At 42.3% G+C, this 25,023-nt stretch overlaps 3 protein-coding genes across 6 annotated transcripts; 1 reads left to right on the forward strand and 2 right to left on the reverse strand.

The window, feature by feature from the left end:
• Positions 1-86: 86 nt before the first annotated feature.
• On the reverse strand, positions 87-2,866 carry mbd4 (methyl-CpG binding domain protein 4). The gene is made up of 8 exons (XM_034590637.1): positions 2,727-2,866; positions 2,439-2,619; positions 1,388-2,121; positions 1,170-1,235; positions 914-1,048; positions 674-823; positions 409-512; positions 87-320 (listed from the first exon to the last, which is right to left on the reverse strand). Exons 1-8 carry the CDS (start codon positions 2,740-2,742, stop codon positions 246-248), a joined length of 1,461 nt encoding a protein of 486 aa, XP_034446528.1. The 5' UTR covers positions 2,743-2,866; the 3' UTR covers positions 87-245.
• wu:fl23c11 lies at positions 139-24,768 on the reverse strand. Of its 2 annotated transcripts, none has more exons than XM_034590636.1 (17): positions 24,406-24,768; positions 23,001-23,028; positions 22,774-22,908; positions 21,733-21,840; positions 21,491-21,603; positions 20,883-20,994; positions 20,746-20,787; positions 20,479-20,612; positions 20,305-20,367; positions 20,164-20,221; positions 19,841-20,073; positions 19,604-19,651; positions 19,470-19,521; positions 19,174-19,269; positions 19,054-19,092; positions 17,668-18,819; positions 139-149 (listed from the first exon to the last, which is right to left on the reverse strand). In XM_034590636.1, the coding sequence occupies exons 1-16, from the start codon at positions 24,553-24,555 to the stop codon at positions 18,038-18,040; spliced, it is 2,193 nt and encodes a 730-aa protein (XP_034446527.1). In that variant the 5' UTR covers positions 24,556-24,768; the 3' UTR covers positions 139-149; positions 17,668-18,037. The 2 variants fall into 2 exon arrangements, with proteins under 2 accessions (XP_034446527.1, XP_034446526.1); XM_034590635.1 differs by having other exon boundaries at positions 17,668-18,825.
• Positions 3,293-16,716, forward strand: ift122 (intraflagellar transport 122 homolog (Chlamydomonas)). Of its 3 annotated transcripts, none has more exons than XM_034590632.1 (29): positions 3,293-3,457; positions 4,322-4,388; positions 4,469-4,550; positions 4,634-4,712; positions 4,798-4,874; positions 4,974-5,040; positions 5,131-5,277; positions 6,038-6,113; positions 6,248-6,511; positions 6,594-6,732; positions 7,150-7,352; positions 7,592-7,729; positions 7,993-8,157; positions 8,302-8,499; positions 8,720-8,860; positions 9,186-9,239; positions 9,478-9,639; positions 10,353-10,519; positions 11,151-11,322; positions 11,818-11,920; positions 12,218-12,358; positions 12,478-12,578; positions 13,163-13,263; positions 13,779-13,944; positions 14,065-14,182; positions 14,389-14,514; positions 15,074-15,150; positions 15,257-15,421; positions 15,577-16,716. In XM_034590632.1, exons 1-29 carry the CDS (start codon positions 3,414-3,416, stop codon positions 15,661-15,663), a joined length of 3,627 nt encoding a protein of 1,208 aa, XP_034446523.1. In that variant the 5' UTR covers positions 3,293-3,413; the 3' UTR covers positions 15,664-16,716. The 3 variants fall into 3 exon arrangements, with proteins under 3 accessions (XP_034446523.1, XP_034446524.1, XP_034446525.1); XM_034590633.1 differs by having other exon boundaries at positions 3,294-3,457; positions 6,248-6,439; XM_034590634.1 differs by having other exon boundaries at positions 3,299-3,457; positions 6,248-6,439; positions 12,481-12,578.
• Positions 24,769-25,023: the final 255 nt, after the last annotated feature.

Raw genomic sequence — 25,023 nt, forward strand, 5'->3', positions numbered from 1 at the left:
GTCTCCAGACCTCATCTACGTGTTTATTGACGATACAGGAATAACAGTCAGAAGATTGGTTGAATAATTCTCTCATGAATCATTTGAACTTTTAAAACACTTTATTACAAACTGGGTAAAACTTTTTAAATAAAGGCTAACACACATTTCTATAGTATAATAAAATGACATAAACCTGAGCATAAACATGGTCATCATAATACTTCAGATAACAGTAGTCTGTACAATTCTTTGGACATTGTGCTTCAGATTCCAAGAGTTTCATGGTTCTCCCACAGCCAGGCGTGATATTTGTTTAACATGTGATCTTTAGGTGTCACCTTGAAATAAAAAAACAAAAAAACAGAGATTCTATTAATAAATATTAATGGAATCCACAGAGAGTATAATTGTTAGGATTATTCTCACCTGTCTCCACTCTCCCACACAGAAGATCCTGTAGGAGTCGTTGCCGTACTTCCCGATACCGTGCAGCTCGATGGGGTAACGCCACTGTTTAGTTAGATATTCATCTGCACAGGAGAAAATGGATTGTGGGATTTCTCTGGCCACTGGTATTTCCTCATATATCTTGGGCTAAAACCATACAAATCTGCTGATAAGACACATTAACACTACAATAATACACTCAAACATAGTTCATGTGTAACCATTAGTGGACAAGCACATTCACCTGAGAAGCGGATGAGTGCTTTGGATCTAAGCTCATAGAGGCCGAGTGGCTTTATAAGTTCAGACATCGGCTTCCAGTCGGCCTCCCGGGTCACCTCTGCTGATGGGTAACGCTCAAAGAACTGCCACAGAGCTGGAATAGCCATCTTGCCTGGAGGATTAAAAAAAAGTAAAATACCACACTTAGGTACAGGTTGGTTTGCCATCCAGTGTGTTGAAATGTGTGTAAGAAGGATCTTACCACTGGTCTTGTTTAGAAAGATGGTGGCAACCAGGAGCTTCCAGGGATCATGGAAAAGGGTTTCCTGAACAAGGTTGAATGGAGAACGAGGCGGTGTCCATTTCTTAAAGGCTTTCCTCCTGGGAGGACTGAGTCCTGAGTACGGATAGAGAACAAACATGATTTAATTTCATAAATGTCAACGTTTAGTCCCACATATAAATATAAACAAGCGTCCTCTTTGCTTCTTGTATGAAAATAATCATTAAAATGTTACCATCTTTCAAGGATTTTCTGCTGAAATAAGGGCTTGTTTTCCGTTTGTCTTCTGAGCTTTTGGACTCTAGGCAGACAGAAAACAATTATGTGTATATATTATACATGCACAGCATATACATGAAGAACACACATCGGCAATGGTACATACATTCAAACATATCAAATTGCAAAGTAAACAGAGGACACAAAGACAGATTCATCACAGATTGTACTTACTATTCTGGGAATCTCTCACTGGTGTAGAGCTGACATCACTGTCGGGTAACAACACCTCCTCTTCAACATCCTGATGACTGTCAGCATCAATCTCCAGTTCAGAATTAGGCTTTTTCTCGCCTTTGCTGTGAATCTGCATCTCTTCTTCACCTCTTTCCTCCTCTCTCTCATTCTCGCTCTCAGTGGCCGGTTCAACAGTCACTGTCGGGACAGAAGGCTGCGAGTCTTCCTGTTCGTCCACTTGAACACTGGAAGTGATTTTCTGTTTGCTAGATGGAGCCAGTCGGAGTAGCTTCTCTCTCAGCCCGACTATCTGAGGACTCCCCTGCATAATAACATCTTCCACTATTACTGAAGGTGCAGCTTGGATGCAGCACTCCACAGTCTCCTCAGTTTTATTTCTACACACTTCTGGTAAAATGTCAGTATTAATATGGTTAAAGTCATCTGAACTCCTTACATTGTCTTCTTTAGTACTTCTGCAGGGGGAGGTGGCTCTTTTAGATTTATTCGGAGGTGGATTCAGAATTTCCACTGCATCTTGCGTTGTCTCCTTCTGTTTTGTCTTTCTCCTCCTCGGTTTAATTTGGGTGGGGAATATTATTTGTGAAGCTGTGATGACATCACCTTTGGATGTGGTGAAATCAAAGACGTTGATGTCCAAGCTCCCGTCTTCATTTTGTAGGAGGAAAGCGTGCAGGGATGACTTTGACCGGAACTTCTGCCCCTGGGGACTTAAACAACAATAAGATCGATTAGACTCTGCTCTCATTACATCTGCAATGCACATCCAGCCCTGTAAGTACTTTACTTAGGTACTTTTGAGGTTAAGATTTATATCCATCATGCAGTATAATCAGAGCTCTGATATCAACATCATGGGGTCAGTCAGGGATCACGTGAAGAGACTACCAAACCTGCCAAGTACCCAGAATAGCTTTATACAAGTGTAACTAGGAGAATCGGTGCTGCTCACCCCAAATACTCATTAGATTTGAGAGTTTTTTCTGTTTGATTACATACAAAGAGGATAACAAGAAAACAAATTCACCTTATTATGTAGACGTCCAGTTTGCCTGCTGTCTTGCCTGCTCTCCTCTGCCTCACCTCCCTGATCCAGCCAGGGGGCATTGTGGAAATGTGGCACGAATCATCTCTGTCCTTGTGACTTTGGTTATCCATGTCGCCACTGGTCTCCAGCTGGATGCATTTAGAAAGGTGTGTTGTTGTTTCTGACCCGAATGAGGGAGGGGTGAGATGACAACCTGGAATTATTTACCACAACAACACAAATATGACATTTCTACACAGTGCAGTGTTACATAAAGTAGACAAGTACCTCCAGAGTATATCATAGATGCATCTTCTCACAGATGTGCAGGGCAGATGTGGAGTCCGGTGTGTGTGTGTGGTCTGATTCCTCTGTGGCGCAGTGCACGTCCACTTTCTGCAAACTCGTAACGTCTTTGCGTTGCACACAGGAAGCAGCGAGCAGATCCGAGCGACGTTGCCAGGTTGGTCGATTTTCCGTCACATTCTCGTAATTTTGTCTTTAATTATCATAATTTATCCAAATATGAACACACAGAACATATTTTTCAGATTCAGTGGAACTTTCTTACACTTTGAAGTGCCTATCAAACATATAGAAGTCCAAAACCCCCGCTGTGAAACCATTCGATCCTTATGCAGAAATAAACTGAGAATTGTGATGGTTTTTTCAAGTTTCCTTCAGTGTTTGAGTAATCCGCTGATAGTAACTCTACATCCAGTAGTACACAGCAAACAGGAACTGTTAACAGCGAATTCGGCCTATTTTATTCGGTTTATTTCCCATAACATGAAGCGGGTTAGGATTAAAATTGAGGGTTGAGCTACTTCTTATCTTTCAAACCTGGCAACGCAGGACCCGAGTCTGCGCAGTGCGAGCGGGTCATGAAAACAGGGCTGAGCGTGAAGAACCGACGGTAAACCGACAACAACCTGTTGATAGAAGACCCCGGTGTTGTGTCGGTTAGCGGTGGAGATGAGGGCTGTTCTAGCCTGGAAGGAAACTATTCGTGATCAATGGTGAGAGCTTCTAACGGAGGTCACGCTCTCGACCCGCCGCCGGTGATGGGACGCGTCGCTATGTGGTTAGCAACGGTGGTTGCTATGTAAACCAGTGTTAGCAAGCTAGCTAGCAGTAGCCCCTGAGTAACTTGAAAACCGTCGACAGTGACAGTGATGCCGGAGTCGTTATGTATTTCCTTTTTCTGTTAGTTTTAATGCAAAATATGTATCCTATCTATACTGTATAACGATAACTTTATTTTGAAATGGAATGTAACGTTAGGTTGGAGCTAACGCTAATGTTAAGCTAGCTACTGCTCGTTAACAGTTCCAGGTGGTTGCTGCACACCTTGGGTCCATGTGAATTATTTGGGTAAAGTCATATTAACCTCTGTCAGTCAAGGATCAAAGTGACAACTTCATCAATTAATTCTATGCGTTAGAAAACAATGATATAGTGCTATGACAGCAACTAAAGATAGATGTTTTTTGTCTTTCCCTTAAAAGGGCCATTAAACAATTACTACACTATAAATTAATAAATCATAACTCAGTAAGTTGACAATATTTCCTTTCATACTTCTATTTGAACCCTCAAGCTTATTTTCAGATTTGATTATTATCTATTTAAATAATTCCTTCAGTTCTGTCCAAATGACTTGGAAACCTCTAGCAAGATGCCATTGATTTAATATTAAAACACACTGCAATGCACTTAACAGTGTTAATTAAACAGTAACTGTGACATTGCAAAAGGACCTCATTTCCCCTTTGCCAAAACATGACTTCAGTGATGAATAGATCAGGAAAATTATTGTTGATCAACTAATCAATTGATTGATAAACTTCCTCAGCACAAATCCATTATTCTTTCTTTTGCAGCGTTTATGACCTTGCCTTCAAACCAGATGGCAGCCAAATCATCATTGCAGCAGGGCTGCGTGTCCTTGTAAGGCTTCCCTGTTTCCTTTGAGCATAGAAGTCCCTTATCTTAAGACTATATCCAACGTATTGTTTTTATTTTTGCAGGTTTATGATGCAGATGGAGCAATTATCCAGCCTTTGAAAGGACACAAAGACATAGTGTACTGTGTGGCCTATGCCAAAGATGGTACTCAACGGGCTTTACATTTATACACATTCTCCTTCACTAGTCATCACTGTAATCTTACCTGTTACTGTATTCTTCCCCAGGTAAAAGGTTTGCCTCTGGGTCAGCAGACAAAAGCATTATCATATGGACATCTAAACTGGAGGGTATTTTAAAATACACGTAAGTATGACTTTTTATATTATTGCAATTCTGTAGTGTGTATTCCTCCAACACTCACTTTATTTGTTCATGTCGTCATCTGCAGTCACAATGACTCTATCCAGTGTGTTGCCTATAACCCTGTCACTCACCAACTTGCCTCCTGCTCTTCTGGGGACTTTGGTGAGTTCACCAGTATTTAGTCTTGTACATAATAAACCATGAACCTGCTCATATGTAAAAAAAAAACCCGGACATCTGAAAACCTTTTTATATTTGTAGGTTTATGGTCACCAGAGCAAAAATCTGTGAACAAACATAAAGTCAGCAGCAAAATAACATGTTGTGGGTAAGTAAAGCCTTTAACTGTAACTACCAGTGGTAGATTGAACATTTTGAAGAGTTGAAGGTTATGTTGAGGGGTTTCATTTGATTGCAGGTGGACAAACGATGGTCAGTACCTTGCCCTTGGCATGATGAATGGAGTCGTGAGCATACGAAACAAGAATGGAGAGGAGAAGGTTAAGATAGAGCGTCCGGGAGGCTCCTCCTCTCCCATCTGGTCCATATCCTGGAACCCTTCTAAGTAAGTAGAAAAATCGATTGATACCATATCTACAATAATATATTAAATCTTATACCTCTCTCAGCCACATAAACTCTTCCACTATCCATCCATCTCACCAAGATTTAACTGTAAGTGACTAGCTTGTATTGGGCCAGCAGGTGGCAGTAGTCAACCAGGGAGTGGTCCTGATTGTTTCTGTGAGGAAGAGTCTCATGATGATTTAGAGGAGCTGTCTCTCTTCTTTGATGCCCTCTACAGCCAAAGCCAGGAGCAAAGCTAAGACCATTACAGTGGACTTCAGGGCTTCAGAGAGTAGCTCAGACAGGAAGATGAAGGATGTTGAAGGTACAGGGGTGAAGATGGCAGTGATAAGACACAATGACAAGATGCATCAGATATATTATTATCAATTAGCTACAGGAAATATAATTGGTCCTCAGGGTTTCTGTGTCTTGCTCATGGATGTTTTGAGAGGGTACATTTTTCCGAGCTTAGGTGGATAAGTACGTAGACTTTCTGTTTATAACAATAATGGAATTAAATAAAATAATTGGTCCTGGCATGCAAAATAACATAATAAATCTTTCCATTATTAGAGAGAGGAAACAGCCTGACCTTATATCATATGAGTCATTATTATCATTAGTCTTATCACTAGGGAGGGTGGTGCTCTATGCTTTCATTAACACTGTCTTCATTATCTGAAGAACCAAAACCTCTTTGGTACAGTATGTTGACAATTCATATTTACACCTGTAACTTTCTTGTGTTTACACAGGGATGAGCACAATGACATTCTGTCTGTGGCAGACTGGGGTCAGAAGCTCTCCTTCTATCAGCTGAGTGGAAAACAGGTGAATATCACAAGTATTCACAAAATTCCTGAATCCATGTGCCTTTGTACAAACAGTTTGGTCTTGTGATTATACACATATAAACTCAATAATGATTGATTTATTTTTGTTTTAATGTCCATTTTCTCTTTCAGATTGGAAAAGACAGGGCGCTCGCCTATGACCCGTGTTGCGTCAGTTACTTTTCTAAGGGCGAATACATAGTCATGGGCGGTTCTGATAAACAGTCCTCCCTCTATACTAAAGATGGAGTGCGACTCGGCACCATTGGCGAGCAGAATTCCTGGGTGTGGACGTGCCGGGTGAAGCCTGACTCCAACTTTGTGGTAGGTCTACAGCTTGTGAAGTCATCCAAACTGCACCAGTCTGACGATGTGTCCTGCAGGTGGCCCCTCAAGGTGTATCTCAGAACTGACAACAGCTACGGCTTTCTTAGAGGTGTTAATAGGATGTACTGCTACATTATGTTCTCTTATGTAGGTGTTGGGCTGCCAGGATGGAACCATTGCCTGCTACCAACTTATCTTCAGTACAGTTCACGGCCTCTACAAGGATCGCTACGCTTATAGAGACGGCATGACCGATGTCATTGTCCAGCACCTCATCACAGAACAAAAAGGTACATTATTGTTTGAACAACAGGAAATTCAGCGAGGACTTATTTTAATGCCACTGCAAATAATAGGTTTTATGTGTTTTGAAGCATCATTTGTAATGTGATTAAGTTGACGGAGTCAGAAATTGTTTTGTGAACTAAACAAGGAAAAATGTAGAATTTGAATAGTAATTGTTTTATGACTTTCACATTATTAACAGTCTTCGAATTACTGTTTTGTAAGGGCAGACAGTCTGCTGTTTTTCAAATAACAAGTATCTCATTTTGAAAGCCTTTCATTTCTTTACACAAAGTGAAAACTAATAAGACTGAGAGAGTTTTGATGACAGAATCATTCAGTACTATGATTTCGCTTTTAATTAGAGAACCCTCATCCCACCTGACCTGCCCACTCTCTCTTTCATCTCCGTCTTTCCCCAGTGAGGATCAAGTGCCGCGAGCTGGTGAAGAAGATCGCCATCTACAGAAACCGCCTCGCCATCCAGCTGCCTGAGAAGATCCTCATCTATGAGCTCTATTCAGATGACTCCTCAGACATGCACTATCGCATCAAGGAGAAAATATGCAGGAAGTTTGAATGCAACTTGCTGGTCGTCTGCTCCCAGCACATCATCCTGTGTCAGGTTAGTCAGAGAACAAATACAACTTCCTTGATCATAAAAACAAAATATTCATTTTATATTTAGTTTAACAACCAGTCTGTTTCGTGAATTGAATGAATGGGACTAAATAAATCATTGTTTATCAAGTGTTTCTCTCTGGTGTCGGATCACACTTTGCAATGTTGAACAGAACAATGTGCTTAGATTTATTGTGTTATATGTAACTGGTCTCGTTTTCCCCCCATTTTGCTCTCATGCAGGAGAAGCGGCTCCAGTGTCTGTCCTTCACCAGTGTCAGGGAGAAAGAATGGGTGATGGAGTCCCTAATTCGCTACATCAAAGTTATCGGTGGTCCTCCAGGCAGAGAGGGTCTATTAGTTGGGCTGAAGAATGGAGCTGTGAGTATTTTACACACGTTAAGTAATTTAAATGACTAAAGATGATTTAGAAATCTCATGCTCACAAGCTTGTGGTCTGGGAATCTGAACATAAAAGAAAACAACTTAATTCTTCAAGAAGATGAGATTTATTCATATGAAGATGGGACTGCAAGTCCTAAAAACATTCCTCATTGTGTTAACATTTATTTGAACTAGATTTAACTAGCACTATTACCAATGTTCTATTCTGATCTTGTTCTGCTGCTGTTTTTGTTATGTAGATCCTGAAGATATTCGTTGACAACCCGTTTTCCATCACGCTGCTGAAGCTGTCAACTTCAGTGCGCTGCCTGGACATGAGCGCCTCCCGCAAAAAACTGGCTGTGGTGGACGAGCACAACACTCTGCTGGTCTACGACATCAACAGTAAAGAACTGCTTTTTCAGGTCAGCTGACAGAGCGTTACGTGTATGACTGAGGAGCCTAACTTGGCAAAAGTCCCACTCCAGTAAAATGTTTTAAACCACATTAAAACATTCTCCTTGTGCCCTTTTATATGATAAATACCATCTCCTCTCTCTTCCCTGTAGGAGCCTAATGCTAACAGCGTTGCTTGGAACACCCAGTGTGAAGACATGTTGTGCTTCTCTGGCAGTGGGTACCTTAATATCAAGGCCAGCAATTTCCCAGTACACCAGCAGAAGATGCAGGGTTTTGTGGTTGGCTACAATGGCTCGAAGATCTTCTGCCTCCATGTCTATTCCATGTCAGCGGTGGAGGTACCTCAGGTGTGTAGTATGTTGTCAGCCTGTCCTAGTCTGAGGACAATGACAGTGATGCATGTGGTCATAATGTAGAGATGAGAGCATATTGTTGCTAGTACCACAACGAAGGGAATAACCTTTAAAGACTCCTGTTCTATCATGTATTATTATTATTATTCTGCTGATTTCACAGTGTTGATTTTGTAATACTTTGTGACGGTGGTGTTGTTGTTGCTCTGCCCAGTCTGCGCCCATGCACCAGTACCTGGAGAGGAAGATGTTCAAGGAGGCCTATCAGATTGCCTGTCTGGGTGTGACAGACAGTGACTGGAGGGATTTAGCCACAGATGCCCTGGAGGGACTTGACTTTGACACAGCCAAGAAGGCAAGTCAGACACATGCAAACTGTTCTGACTGAGACCGGAGTCATCAACACATTCCTTTTTACTGATATCTTCACAGGACAAACAAAATTTAGCCAAAAGCAAACTTTGCTGGCACCTTATTCTTAGGCTTCATGTAATCTTCAAAGTCTCACCACCAGTTTACAGTATGGACACGACCCATGGAACCAAGTATAAACACACGCAATGTTCCTATTGACTCTTGGAGGCAAGATTTTAAAGAAGGAGCTGGTACTACACAAGAAAACACAAAAACCTGAAATTCTTTGAGGCCAACTACTTCTTCTTCTCTTTTCCTATATTCAGGCCTTCATTAGAATCAGGGACCTGCGATACCTGGAGCTCATCAATAGCATTGAGGTAAGAAATCCTTCAACATTGTGTAAAGTTCATATTTTCTGTTTGCGGATTTCTATTTTGGCTCAAGCTGATGTCCTCAACATTAGACACGGCTGAGAAGAGATGTTTTCCTTAACAATCATGGAACTTGTATATTTACAGTGTTCCTAGACTGGGGCAGACCACCAAAATGTAATTTGTCTCGCCATTTCCTTGATTAACCACAATGCATGCCAATGTTTTTGTTTATGATTTGCAGGAGAGGAAGAAGCGAGGTGAGGAATACAACGAGCTGTTCCTGGCAGACGTCTTTGCCTACCAGGGGAAATTCCACGAGGCAGCCAAGCTCTACAAACGTACTGACCACGAGTCCAGAGCCCTGAGCATGTACACTGACCTGCGCATGTTTGAGTATGCCAAGGTGATGAAATCATGGATTGTTAACAATGCACATGTACAGCATACCTTTGTTTCAATTCAGACAGAGAGACCTGGACATGGAAAGCATTGCATGTTTTGAGGGCTGTAGAACATATGTTTTTCTTCATTATTTGCAGTTATGCCAAGTCAGGGCCCTGTGTTGTGTTCAAACGTCCCCCTTTACCATCTGTCTTTCATCTCCTCATATATCACTTCAATCTCCACATGCATCAACTGATCAGTGCACACACACTGTGCTTTTATACACGTATTCCTGGTGAACACAACAATAACTTGCACACACAGCCACAGTTTGAAACGAAGCACAAATGGAGAGAAACAAGGCGACATGAGCACTTTGATGAGGGGGTCAGTTTGAGTTGAGACACATTCATGCTATATTATATTTACATGTGGAGGAACACTTTGATCATGTGTGGCCATCTGGTCTTACTGGCTGTTTGTTTTAGATAGAAGGGACATCCGAGGGAAAGGTGTTCCAAACGTTTTGCCTTGTTGGTTGACTCTCCTCCTACTGTCTTAACCCTGATGATGTTTTTTGCTGAAAATGGACTTATCCTGCTCTCCATCCCGATTACCATAAGTGTTCTAATTGGGATATTAACTGTTTGCATTACTCACTTATTTTCATTCCTTTTGAATTTCTAACTTCATATGTTAGTTAGTTTGAAACTGTGTTTTTTCTCTTTTCAGGAGTTTGTCAAAACAACAGACCCAAAGAGCACTCGGATCCTGATGACCAAGCAGGCAGACTGGGCTAAGAGCAGCAAGGAGCCTCGGGCTGCAGCAGAGATGTACCTGTCAGCTGGAGAGCATCTCAAAGCCATTGACATCATCGGCGAGCATGGCTGGGCAGACATGTAGGTGTCAATCACAGTGTGAAACTGTCCTCTACTCAAAACTGAGGAAAGGCTTTGTCTAAATTTATCCGACTTGCAAATGTCATCCAGGCTGCCATCGCTGAAGAGAAGATAGTAATGTGATGTTTCTTTGTGGTTTAACTTTATCCTGAGAAACATACATGTTCAGAGACATTGACCAAATGCTGTTGAGATAAGTGGAATGGCCAGTATGATAAACACAGATTTAAAGTCTTATCCAGGGTTGAAGATTCTTCAACCATCACATACTCCTGATTTGACATGTTAATTTAAGTCGGAATATTTGTTGCACACATAGTAGCACAAGGTATCAATAACAAATATCCATAACATATATAAAAGGTGTATTTTACATGCTAATGGAAAGCTATGACAGCAACAATTATATTTCTGATTACTGGGCAAACACTGCTGTTGTCTGTTAAATCAAAACTTCCCACTGGCAGCTGAACACAGTCAGGAATCAAACCATCAGATTCAGTTCGTGATCCTGACTGTTTTACATATTTTGGGGGGTCATGATCAAAGTCTGATACTGCAGATCCCCATTTTGTGGAACATCTTCACATGTCCTCTCTCTGTGAACTCAATCCTCTCTCCACTCATCCAGGCTGATCGATATTGCTCGTAAGTTGAACAAGGCTGAGCGCGAGCCACTGGGAAAATGTGCACTCTACTTCAAGAAGCTGAAGCACCATGGCTATGCCTCGGAGATCTATTCCAAGATGGGGGACTTGCAGGCTCTGATGCACCTGCATGTGGAAACCCGGCACTGGGAAGAGGTGAGACACGTTTAGCAACACAGCAGGAACAAAGGCTCAGGACATCATGACTTATATATATAGCTTGTCCTGATCACACATAAATATAATGTGAACCACAGAGGACTGTGCTAAATTAACTGCTGTGGTACTCAGAAATATGTGTCATAAACCACTGAAGTGTCGGGGTTTCTTCTGGACTCCCAGAAAAGTAAATGAACCACAGCAGAATGCAAACAGTAAGATAATACAGCTGCCTAATTTCCTTATACACTGACAAACTGAAACCATGCACATGATCCAGAGCTAATCATCCAGCTTTGTGTTTCTCTGAATCCATGCCCACTGAGGGAGGTGCACACCAAGATTAGACAGAGCACAGACTGAGTTACAGCTGGTTCACAGAGTTGTAGTTCATGTTGTGTGTCAAAGCAAAGTTTTGACTGGATGAAATGTTTTTCGGAATAATAATTGATAACTCGTTTGTCCCTTTGCTCCCATCTGCCCTTTCCTTAGGCCTTCTCACTAGTGGAGAAAAACCCCCAGTTCACAAGTGACGTCTTTGTGCCTTACGCCCAGTGGTTGGCTGAGAACGACCGATTCGAGGAGGCACAGAAAGGTGAGTTTGCGTCACTATGGTCCTGTTCATACCTCGTAAAACTTGGTCTTGTATTCGATAAGTACTAAGTAATCTTGCTGAATATAGCCAAAGCAAAGAGCCTTTCCTTCTCCAAACAAACTGGAAACAACAGTGTAAAAACATCACTACTATGATAACTTATCGCCAAAAGAAATCACACACAAAAGACCAGTTATATCAGGTTTCTTGGACCACCACTTAAAATCCAGCCTTTACAGTTTCTGGAGGTCACGTAATAACAATCCATTCATCACCACTTTGATTCTGTCATTCTAGCATTTCACAAGGCGGGGCGACAGAACGAAGCTGTGAAAGTCCTGGAGCAGCTTACCCACAATGCAGTGGTGGAGAACAGGTTCAATGACGCTGGGTACTACTACTGGATGCTGTCTATGCAGTGTCTGGACATCGCCAGAGGTAAGAGATGTCCTCAATGCACCGATACACCATCTCCAACCACAATTCGTTTTAGTGTAAAACCTGATATATTAATTGTTCTGTACTAATCATTTTGTTATTCCTGTGTTTGTTTGAAGCAGAAGATGAAGAGCAGAGGGATGAGATGCTGAAGAAGTTTGAGCATTTTCAGCATCTTGCTGAACTCTACCACGTCTATCGCTCTATCCAGCGTTACACGGTGATCATACTTTGTCAAACTTAATCTTGATAAGAATTAACATATGGCAGATAGATAAGCCCTTTATGTCACAGTAAAAACAGTTCACTTCCTGAAACCTCCCTGACCCCGATCACCATGGTAACTAGCTGCTTGATTGATCATGATGATGACCTCATCAATAGTCGTCGTCAAGCCCTAACCTACTTATAAACAAGCGCAGCCTGGTCATGAGCACTACATGGGGACCTGGCCAGTCTCAGTGTCCTCAGTTTGTTGTTGCAGCTTTCTGCTCGGATCTGGTCACAGCCCCTGAAATACAGAAGCATCGCTGTGATCCAGACCAGAGCAGGAAACTTCTATATCTCACTTTAACCCTCCTGGGCAGGCACAATAGATTTGAACCATCTACTCTTAGAATAAAGTGTTGTTAGTGATTAGTAGTGTGAGATACACTGAAGCGGTGCAAAGCATCCGGCTGCTTTTGAAATATAAACAATTTAAGATAAGGGGAGAAAGAGAGATGCGACTTTTAAAAAATATGTAAATTAGCTTTTTTCCCATTTCTAATTTGTGCAAATCTCTTCAACTGTTTTCATCTTCAGGATGAGCCCTTCAGCTCCCACATGCCAGAGACGCTCTTCAACATCTGCAGGTTCCTCCTGAACAACCTCACCAAGGACAAACCACGAGGCATCTCTGAAGTGTATCCTTCCATATGAGAATGTAGTTCTAACACTGTAAAAGATCTTGAGCAAATATGTTTCCAATATTGGACTGTGGAGCCCTTCCTCTCTGGAAAACTCTCAAGAGCAGACACAGTAATTTCAAGTAAAGACTGGCAGAGGCATTGATACCAAAGTGGTGAAACAGAGATAGAGGAAGGGAGAAAACAGAAGAATTGGCACCACAGCGGAAACCATGCTGCTGCTGAGAGAAAGAAAATGGGTGATCATGGATTGGAGGATACGATGCCAGCAAGTGACTCATTCTCCATTATTTAAACAAATGCTCTGATTACTGAACTCTGTGCATATGTGTGCTTACACAAACACACTAAACAATATACTTTGATTAAAAAGATACACACAATGCCACCCACAGCCACACAGACAAATCCATGGATTATCTCACAGTGGTCTGAGGAAGGAAAGGGCTCTCACACATCCTATGTCCTAAGTCTCTTCCTCTTACACACATTTTCCTTGACCTATTTATCAGTAACACCTTGTATGCCTTGGTCAAGCAGAGTGAAAAACTGGGTGCATATAAACTTGCCAGGTATTGTTATGAGAAGCTCCAGGAGTTGTACATTCCCTCTCGCCTCCAGGACTCCATCGAGCTGGGCAGCGTCAAAATCCGCTCTAAACCTTTCCACGACAGCGAGGTGTGTAGAAGAGTTGGATGTACACGTTGGTCTCAAACATTGTTCAGAACTACTCTTTGAATATTAGAGTACGTTATCCATTCATGTATTGGTAAATCTTCCACCATGTGTCCACTGCAGGATCTGATAGAGGCCATGATGTGCTACCGCTGCTCCACCAACAACCCCCTGCTGAACAACCAGGGGAGTGTGTGCATCAACTGCAGGCAGCCTTTCATCTACTCAGCTTCATCATATGGTCAGTGAAATGTGCTTTTTTCATACAATTTTACCCTCCTTTTTCTTTTACGGATTATGCTTAAATTTCTGTCACACATTTCATATTTTATTATTTTATGGCTGTGTATTTATGTTATGATTTGTGAAACACTTTGTAACTTTCTTTTGAGAAGTTCTATATCGATATATTATTGTGTTTCTAATGGGTTTCTCTTTTGTGCACAGAGGTGCTGCCCCTTGTTCAGTTCTATCTGGAAGAGGGCATCAGTGATGAGGAGGCTGTGTCTCTTATTGACCTGGAAGTTCCTCAAATGGATGACAGGGATGCAAACCAGCAAGATATGGCCAATGGTATCCTTTGACCACTGCTGTAACATAAATACACACGCCTTGTATGAACTCTGCTGGACCAGAGAATGCGTATCTCGGCCCTGACACACTGCAGATCTGTTCAAAACGAAGCACGTGACTCTCATTTGCCTTGTGACAGTTCTAAGAAGCTGTTTAGTCTGCATTGGCCTGGATTCTGTGCTGGTGGGTAAGCTGTCGGAGCTAAGTCATCTTAGCTCTTGAGCTAATAGGGTTAGCGAGGCTCTCCTGTCTCATCTTAATGACACTAACCCTCTGAGAGCCGTAGCCACAGCCCCTAGTGCAGGGATTAACCTGCATTAGCCGGCAGACACTCAAGGGCACTGAGGTCTGCTCTGTTCTCCCAGAGCCACGACGTGACTGACAGGTACGACTGATTGACAGTTTGAACACTCTCACTCTGAGAAGAGTCTCTGAGGAATCATCTTGTCAGGAGATTTTTCCTGTGTTGAAAATGTATAATTACAGAAAAAATATATAACCATTAAAAATATGATGTTTTTATTGCTTGGGCTATTTGTTCTTTAACAACACCAATCAGAGCTGCAGTCTTTGAGGCTGGATGAGGCTGCAGATGAAGCAGAGTTCGACCCATTCACTGCCAAAATGAGCTTTGAGGTAAGAAAGGACAGAACAGATGAGGTGATTAATATTCCACCAGCTGGACAAGGTGAACGGACGGGTCCATATTAAAACATGGATGTGTTTCTGTGTGTCCAAGCAGCAGGGGGGCTCGAACTTTGTCCCCATCAAGGTGAGTCGCTCAGCGCTGCGCTCCATGAGCAGGAGGGACGTCCTGATCAAACGCTGGCCCAGGCCGCTCAAGTGGGAATACTTCCGCTCCCTGCTGCCAGATGTGAGCATCACCATGTGCCCCACCTGCTTCAAGGTGCAGTATTTACAACATTCACAGCTGACTTGACCTGTTGTGATGTTCTTTTGCTGTCTTTTTTTTTTTTTTTTTTTACAGTAACACTGTTTTATCTTTTCTTCTGTCATGTTGCTCAACTGCTATAATTGTATTATGTGTCTGTTTCCTTGTAGATGTTTCACAGTGAGGACTATGAACTCCTGGTTCTTCAGCACAACTGCTGTCCGTACTGTCGCAGACCCATCGATGAACCAAACTGACCTCCCTACAACTACGGCAGTGAATCTGTTATGTATAGGGGGGGCAGAGTTTCTTGGCAGCAGAGAGACTTAACAACAAGCAGCTCTTTTAAACATTTCATATTTATGACTCCATGCTGATGAGGCTGTGGCCCAGAGGCATTGTTTCCAGGTTGCCCATCGCTCTTTGCCACATCTATCTCTCAAGAACGCCTTGAGGGGATTTCCTCAATGTTGGTACTGATTAGATCTTGGTGGTCAAAGGTCAAGGTCACATGTGACCTCACCAAACATATTTTTTACCTTGTGAACGTGATATTTCAGGAACACCTCAAGGGAAGCCTTTCAAATTTGCTATAAAACATGTTCATTATCACTCACAGATAAACTGATTAGTATTTGGCGGTCAAGTGACCTTACAAAACAAATGTTTGACCTTGTGAACACAGCATTCGAGGAACACCTTGATAAAATGTCCTTAAACCTGGTACAAGTGTTCACTTGGATTCAAAGATGAATTGATTAGATGTTTGCGGTTGAAGGTCAAAGGGCAATGTCACAGTGGCCTTATGTTCTTGTGACCTTCCATTGTTTTCATGCAGTGTAATACAGTTGTTACTGTGATATACTTAGACACCTATAGGTTTAATATCATGTGAATGTTGAGCTTCTTGAGCTGGAGAAATACCTGTAATGTTTGTGTGTTGATCATAACAGAGTTTAAGAAAAGTGCCCATCAGCCAATCTACTCTATTGGATTATTAGGATCAGATTACATAGAGATGTCACTGATTATGTCATCATTTGAAAGGGAATGTGAGTGTACAGTGTAAAATATGTCACTATGAAACATATTTATTTAAAAAGACACTACTTTGACCTAATAGAGTCCAAAACTATTTGTTATGTAGAGAATGTTGTTTATTCACAAAGGCCAGATATCTGCCAACAAGTGCATTCCACAGACTCGTATACTGAAGCTATACTGTGTTTTATAACATATGTCACCTGTTGTTTAGTGATGAGAATGTATTTTTATATTGACACAAGGAAATAAAAGTCTTTTCAACAGAAGTATTTGGGCATTTTTATCATAGTTATTGAAAAAATGGGATTTGTATTTTGTCCACTCTGATTTAAATCACAGCCACTTGTTCCCTCTCTGCCTCCTTCTACTCGCTCCTCTCATGTCATTCTGATGATGCACACGACAGTAATGATGGGGTTTGAGCAGCCATATCTATAACCAATTACTATGAAAATACTTCACATACATTTATAGAAAAGTGAACAGCACTCAACCAGGGCAGGAAACTTATGACACTGGAGTTTAAGGTCAGTGCACACAACATGAAAGATGATTACCCTGTGACAATGGAGTAACCAGAGACAGTAAGGAGACATCTACATGTTAACAGATGAAACAGGACAACCAGTCAGAAGACTGATTCAAGAAGTCTCTCATGAATTGTTTCAACTTTTTAAACATTTTATTACAAACTGAGTAAAACTTTTAAATAAAGGCAAACAGTGATATTTCTAGAGTGTTACTGCAAAGGGATAGTGGAGGTCACGTCATTACATCATATTGAATGTAGTGCAGCAGGAGGGTTGTGATTTGTCTGTGAAGTTGTTTGAAAACATTTTTTATCACTGGTTGGCTTTTTTTTCAAATAAAATATTCTCAAACGTTATTGCCATGTAGTTATAGCTTCTCGCCAGCGGGGGCTGCTGCAGCCCTCTCAGCAGCCCTTCTTCCAGCGTCCTTGCATTTACATTAACATTTAACACAGCACAGAACAACATGAGAGTAACTCCAGCAGCAACAAGGTTATTCTCTCATAACTCATTTGACATTGATGATTTCGTGAACATAAGTCCAGTATCACAGTTCAAGTTGTGTTTGGTGAAAACTTTGGTGTTTTTCGTTCCTTTTTGCAAGTTATCGAGTTACTTTTACAAAAGGTTACAAGACAAATTTCGTACCTCTTTTGATTCTGAAGATTGTCTGATGTGTGTGTTAACTGTGTCTCTTAGGGATTTAATGCATGGGCAGTCAGAAGGACCGATACTAGTTAATCAGCACACTCAGAGGTAACGTTTTTGAATTAGGCTTCTTTCCCCATAGACCACTTAGTAATGAATCATTAATATTTTTCTGTGTGACTTTTCTTAGTGTTGATTTTTAATGTTATTCACTTTAACTTCTCTGGAGCAGCAACAATAACAACTCAGCTTCTTTCTGCTTCCAAACACGTGCAGGAAGCTCTTCTCCCCCTGAGGCTCTGACCAGCCAATGGAAACTAACAATGATTTTCATGAGTCTCCCTGAATATTATTTCAGGTTCTTTCAAGTCATTACTGGCTGCTCATCATGTGATGTCCTGTCCTGCTGTCAGACCCATTCCACTTCACTCGTCTTGGGGCTTGTGTCTGGGCTGGAGGGAGGCGTAATAAGACCTGGCTGCAACGGCACCATTTCTCCAGACTCTTCTAACCGAACACAGCTCTGGGACATCCCTGCAAAGCGTAATATTGTTGTCCCTGCTGTGAACCCAGACAGGCCTCTCGCCAGAGCTCGGGATGCCACCCTGAGGCCGCCTGCCCGCTTCCGTCTTGCCGAGGCAGTGGCCATTTGCCGAGCTCCAGCCAGCTCAGTCAGAAAGCCCAGGCTCTGGGAGGGGAGGCTGTAGACGTGAAGGCCACGAAAGAGTTCTGGCAGTGGCCACGCGACACCTTGAGTCTCTGGTGGAAGTGATTCCAACTGTACCAACATAAACCGCTCCCCCGCGCGGCCCTGTAAATAGTCTGCTAGAATGCAGCTAAACGAAGCACTGAAGACATCCACACAGGGAGAGGAAGCAGGGTTGCTTCTCCCTGCCTCTTCTTCCTCCCCGAATCTATTTCTCTCCCAGCTCGGAGCTCCCCATTCTTCCGCCTTTATCCAGGCAGCCTGGGTTAGAACTAGCACCACTTTGCCTCCCTGCCGCTTAAGTCGGTCCAGTCTTGAATGGAGCCAAGGGACGGGGCCCAGGACGCTAAGCTCAGCCTGGCTCCACAGGTCCAGAGACACACTGAAGCCCAGGGCCTGCAGAGACGAGCCCAGGTGGCACATCAGCCCCGGCAGAGCCTGGTTACCATCGGGTGGGTACAGCAACACCACATGACCACCACCCACTGCACCTGACACAAAGGGAGATTAAAACCTTCAAGGTCAAAGGAAGAGTTTGACATTTCAAGATGTACAGTTTGCTTGTTTTCTTTCTGGATCAACACTTCTCTCAAAAACAATGCTAAACAGCAGCAACAGTCTTAAATATAAGTGATACTTTAAACACAAGAACATTCATCTTATTTCATTTAAAACTTAAAAACAGTATAAAGGGGGATGGAGAAAATAGTGGCGCAGACCTTTCACGTCGTCCTCTTTCAACCATCGCCACACGTGGCCTAAAGGAAAAACAAAGCCCACATTGAGGTCTTCTGATGAGGTGCTATTAATATTTAATGACCTACAAATATTTAACTGACCTTTTAGAACCCCTTGTATGAAATAGGCTCCGAGTATGGCCATACATATCAGCAGTAATCCGATGAGGAGCGGCAGGCTCCATTTCCATCGAGATGCTGGAGAAATGAATGAATTATGAAGCACAGTCTTTCTCAAGCACATTAAACAGGGACTGCAAAGGATTTCAATCACTGGAGAGTGACCAAGTGTTTGATCACTTATTTACCAGGTAAGAATAAAAAAATGCGGTTTGTTTGATAAGAGTTAAACATTAACGTCACTTAATCTTGGTCTGAACGGTAATTCATTCTCTTACTTGCAAATGGACACTGGGGCTCTAAGTGTGTCTCCATCCCATGTATCTTTATCTAAAAAGAAGTAAAGGAGTTAGTGGGAGTACAGTATTTATATTTTAATATGCATAATATTAGAAAGTAAGTCGAGTATCACCTGGACACAAAGCAGAGGGTGTGATGACACATTGAACTCTCCTGTTTTCTGTGAGGCAAATTAATCATTAAATAAATTGAGAAAAGCATTTACAAGTCACTCAGGCCCATCATTCCCATTAAATTCAATCAAGCTCTACAAATGTACAAACTTTTAGAAATCTTTTATAAAAATGCAACGTTAAACAAAGTGACCAAAAAAACAAGTCATCATGTAGTTTTCCTGGTGTTTCTTTACCCAGTGTCCGTAGCGCGTTGCCATCCAGCCTGCATGTGTGTGGTTGTGCAGTCGCTGTCTGGAGCCGGTCACCTCCTCACACCGGCCTCCTGACAGCTCTCTCTTGCACAGCCACACCTCTGCCTCCAGTCTGCAGGGGGCACTCACGTTCCAGCTCAGCCCTGTGCCACCCCCCCACATCGGAAACTCCTCCAGGGACACACTCACATTGTGCTGCATTCTTTCAAGTGTGTCTGAAATAAAAGGAACGTAAAATAAAGGTGGGTTTCGATAAACGCTGATAAAAGAAATAAATGGATCTGAAAGTTGACGCCCTTCTTTACCATTTTGGTTTTTGAAAGGACAGAATTCTCTCCGAAGCGCTTTTCCCTTCCACCACACCTGAAAGCAAATTTGTTCTGTATTATCTTCGAATATAAATATCTGTAGCTGTTTTTTTATTGCTTATCACACATGTACGCTACCTGGAAGCACAGACACGGTGCGACAAAGTTTGAAGATATGACCATTTCTTTCTCGCCTTTGGGCTGCAGAGGTTAGAAAAAGGTTACACAGATTCATGCAGACACTATCAATATTCATATTGACTTGTCGGACTGATATGATTACATCGTATGGATAATTCAGCACTGACTGACCCATGCAAGAATCTCTCCGGGTATTTCGTTCCAAATCATCTGATACATGAGATCATCGTGTCTGGCATTAGCGTTTTCCAGGTGGAGGAGGACCACGTCTGTCCTGGGGTCCGTCTCAGCTCGGAGTCTGGGAGCTGAGTCAGAGACAAGTCAGACTTCAATCCCCGCTGAGGTGCACAGGTGTCTTTCTACATGTATGTGTGTTTTTGCCAGCACTGACTCCCATGTGCATAATACACACATGCAGTATTTCAGAGTATCTCTTACCATTGCAGTCCTTAACATGCGCCTCCAGGTTCATGGAGCAAACTGAAAGACATTGGGGAGATTGGCTGTTCAATAAAAATCACACAAATGACTCAATTCCGCGCTGTCTTTGCTTTCATTGCAGCAACTGACCTCACCTTCTTCTAAAGGTGGGATCGAGATATTTTGGACGTTGTGCGTTCCCTTGGAATGTGCGTAGACCTGCACCACAACAGGACTGTCAAACCTCACCGCCTCCGTCAACAGCAGCTGGAAACATAAAGAGGAGTTCTAGTATTTTTGAACCCGGGCCCTATGGTAATAAATGTGGGTGTGTAAATTCATGGTACTAACAAAGACTTTTGGAATTGGTTCAGTAGACTATAATTAACTCTTATTCCTTTTTATCTTACTTTTATTGCAACCATATTTTATGAAGTTAAATGGGACAGCTTCTGACTCTGCTGCCTGTCAGAGTAAGTGTTTAGTTTAAAAAGGCACAGAAGTAATGATGTGTGATCTACTGAGCGGGTCACATGGCTTTCATAGTGATGCCATACAAGCCAGTAGCCAGTCAGAGCCTCGGCGTAGCTTCAGGTTCGGCTTTTAACGTAACGTTTTTAACGACTAAAAGGCGGAAGCTGATAACACCATGGTACAACTGAAGATTATTGTTTTCATAACAACGTCTGACAGAGCGTGAAGGAGCCAACGGAAACAACAACTACACAAGGTAATTCATTCACGAGTCTCCAATATCATCTACCTTATGTGTGGACTGTGGAGAGGTGTGGACTGAAGTGGAGCGGCTCAGTTTGAACTTTAGCGTCTTCCAGATCTCGCTGTGGCCTGGAGAGCTGAGACACACTTTCACCAGAGCTGTAACACACAGTGGAGGAGAAGAGGAGAAATGAAGTGTAATTGTTATTTTAAAAAATTATGAAAAGTAAGAAAGTGGGATTGAATGTGTGACTTTGTGTGTTTAGGGTTGAGCATTTAGTTTTATACCTGTTGGTTGGAGGAGCACATTCTGACCACTTCCCTCCCCCTTTGAATGACTGAATAACTCCTCTTCATCGCCGTGTTCCCCCGACTCCTCAGAAACCTCTTCAGCAACTGTAAAGGCATCGCAACCACAGTAAGTAAGACAGCACGGAACGCAAATTGTTTAAGACCACGACAGCTGAAAAGTTGACAGAGGAGCAGCAAGGATAAGGCGGCCACAGGAATCGGCTTTTCAAGAAATGATTTGACAACTAGAATGACACTCAGTCGAGCACAAGGCCCAAAAGTCCCCTTTAAAACTACATTTAAAACCACTAGATCTGGAGGTTTCATTTGGATCCGCATCATAATTCATACACTCAGGAATATCAGAACCCTAAACATGACAGAATCTCACATTGTAAAAGAAAGTGAAAAATAATTCCTGATCCTTTATCTGGATCTACTCCAAAATATTAAGGGTTCTTCCCTGATGCATACCACATCCTTCCTTCTTCTGTGGTAATCAGCTAAACCTCTAAACCCAAACTCTAATTGTAGCATTCTCCTGTTATCAATCAAACAAAGCAATCATTCGTGTGGTTACTTTAAACAGGTTCATGTCCTTGCGTAAGCTAACACACCCAACATGAGGGCGCACCTGGTACTCTATTGGTTGGGAGATTTTGAATGACACCGGAAATGTTTCCAGGGGACCCAAAAAAGTGACGAACCTGCCTGTAGCTCAATGCTTTGTGAGGCTATTGATGTTTGCTGTATTGTATTTGCATGTGTTGTGACTTTTTGCAGCGCACGTGTTGTCAAATTGAGTGGCAGTGCATTGAGCTCTCTCCACCACCGTATATTTGAGGGGTTTGAGTGAAAGCGTTACAAAATCTGAGTATGAAATCAACAACTCCTGCCCTCAAACTTGAAGACACACTCTTGAATAAAGATACGGAAGAAAAAAAAAACACAATCCAGTAGTTTTTGCAAAATCTTGCTAACAAACCAACAAACAGATGAAAACATTACTTCCTTGGACATGATTCTTGACAAACTTACCTTTGACTGTGATGATGATTCGCAGGCAGGGTTCACAGTCCTGTGCGTCCGAGCAGCGCAGCATCACTTTCAGCTGCATGAGTGTAACATCCACGACGTCATTGGGATCAGGCAGGGCAGCAGAGAACTGAGAGACTGATGACACAGAGATGTTTGTCTGTTTTAGACACACTACACACTGTGTCTGGTGTCAGGTTAACATGCACTCGTGTTGATTGTGTTGTTACCTGACTTCACGTGGCAGTCCCACAAACCCTAGAGAAAGACAAGATGCTGATGAGTGTAACTAACAAAGCCCCCCTCACCCATAATAATATCTCATGAGTACTTCAGTCAAAGAGTTCAGATCCTCCACTAAATAAATCTACCATAAGTTAAAGTTTGACGAGGGGGTTGGGTTGTACAGTTATTAACTACATTTTTATTTGCACATGTTTGTTTGCACATTCTAAAACAATTGATGACACATACTGTACAAACAGTTGATTCTCTACTGAAACTGCATTATCTCAGCAACAAAGGATTAATTATCAATAGATTAGTTATTTCAAGTTATGCCTGATATTCTTCATCAAGATCTGTTAATTATTCCCTGAGAAATCTTTGAAAATGTCAACAAAAAAACCAAGGTTATGGCTTTAACTCTGTTCTTTCATTACCTCAGCTGAGGAGGTTCTGTTTTCGCCTGCATTTGTTTGTTTGGTTGGTTGTTTTTGAACAGGATCATTAACTAGTGGGCGGCTCACAGCGAAACTTGATGCAAGGATACTGTGTGTTAGTTTCATGTTGTGTTGTTTTTGACATGCCTGGTCTGTTTGTTGTATTCTATACAGCAACAAAAATGAGCATTTGCATCATATTAATAATAATCCGTTGTCTTTGAACTTTAGGGCAAGTGCAATAATTCACTTTTATTCTGCATTTTTATTCTGGGTCTTGCGTGATATGTCTTTGTGTACTGTTTTGTTGTTGTTGTTGTTGTTTGTTGTAATATGTACTGTGCTGCAGCTGCTGTAGCACTTTAGCCCAAGAACAATTTCCCTATGGGAGAATAAAAGTATATTTGAGTATTTGAGTAAATGAATGACCTCAACGAGGGCAGGGTTGTTCTCTGGACAGTCCGTCATACTCTGCTGTTGTGTTTGGAGGATTTCTCGCTCTGCTCTGACACGAATGTCTAGATTCAACTGGAAACTGAGCGGGGGAGTAAAGTGTCCTGCTGGTGCTCAGTGGTAAATAAGTAATGGGCATTAAACTCTGATCTCTCTCTGTTTCTCTGTGTTGTTTCTCCTGATCCAGCACAAAACCCCACAGCCTGCACATTCAGTTCTATTATTATCATCACCATGCATGAACTGGATTTTCAAGCAATAATAAGCAATAATACAGAAACTTGATCACATTCATTCCAACAACTGGATTGCAAACAGGATTTCCACTTGGCTTTCTGTGTTGACTCGTCAATGTCAGGTTTGACGATATAATACATGGTGGTTTAACAAATGACCTGATTAAACAAACAGATATCATCAGGTATGTGAGGTGTGTACCTGTTGGAGCCATCAAATAAGTCACTTTACAGCCATGGCACCAATATAGAGAAGCCTTTAGATCATCATGGTGACTTGTTACCTCGCTACACATGAGGTCCGGTGCGTCCTGCTCCATCATCTCCAGCTCTCCGGCGGACACCAGCAGCCTGAGGCGCAGCTGGAGCAGCAGCAGGAGCACAGAGGAGAACCGTGGCCCCCGGAGGTAGTGGAGGCGCAGCGCGGAGGCCATGCCTTGGAGAGCGGAGCGGCCGCGCGCTTGGCACAGGGAGCTTCTCTCCCCGACGCACGTCTCTTGTCCCCCACAGCTGGAGTCAGTTCATCCCAGAGGCAAAGAGAGGAGACCGTAAAAACCAGTGGATCCACCCCGACGCTCAGCTGAGGCATGACAGCTCCGAGTTCCTCCGGGAGACGAGTGATCTCAGCTCGGCTCTCCACCGCAAAATGCTCCTTTCGATGAGTGACAGCTCGGGAGGTGGGCGTGTCGCTTTTTCCAGTGTATTTCTGCACCGGTGAATCATTACAGATTAAACCACAATACACTCCTTTGTAAAGGGGCATTGAAAACTGGTGACTGATTGGGGAGAAAGGAACTTAAAAGTGCATCAGATAAACTTTATATAGATTATCTCTGTAAAGATTACGCTAAAATAACAGCAACATTTCAATATATTTAGCTCATTAATGTTTTTAAAAAGTT

Source organism: Hippoglossus hippoglossus, chromosome 7, assembly GCF_009819705.1.
Source record: "Hippoglossus hippoglossus isolate fHipHip1 chromosome 7, fHipHip1.pri, whole genome shotgun sequence".
Taxonomy (NCBI): Eukaryota; Metazoa; Chordata; class Actinopteri; order Pleuronectiformes; family Pleuronectidae; genus Hippoglossus; species Hippoglossus hippoglossus.

Coding starts and splice junctions, on each gene's coding strand:
- mbd4 (XM_034590637.1), bottom strand. Junction 1,049..1,169: donor CAGAAAATCCTTGAAAGATG/GTAACATTTTAA, acceptor ATCCGTACTCAG/GACTCAGTCCTCCCAGGAGG. Junction 824..913: donor CTTTCTAAACAAGACCAGTG/GTAAGATCCTTC, acceptor TTAATCCTCCAG/GCAAGATGGCTATTCCAGCT.
- ift122 (XM_034590632.1), top strand. CDS start 3,414: ATGAGGGCTGTTCTAGCCTGGAAGGAAACTATTCGTGATCAATG. Junction 3,458..4,321: donor GAAACTATTCGTGATCAATG/GTGAGAGCTTCT, acceptor TTTCTTTTGCAG/CGTTTATGACCTTGCCTTCA. Junction 6,733..7,149: donor CCTCATCACAGAACAAAAAG/GTACATTATTGT, acceptor GTCTTTCCCCAG/TGAGGATCAAGTGCCGCGAG.
- wu:fl23c11 (XM_034590635.1), bottom strand. CDS start 24,555: ATGGCCTCCGCGCTGCGCCTCCACTACCTCCGGGGGCCACGGTTCTCC. Junction 23,029..24,405: donor CGGACCTCATGTGTAGCGAG/GTAACAAGTCAC, acceptor GTCTTTCTCTAG/GGTTTGTGGGACTGCCACGT. Junction 20,074..20,163: donor TCCTTTCAAAAACCAAAATG/GTAAAGAAGGGC, acceptor CTTTTATTTCAG/ACACACTTGAAAGAATGCAG.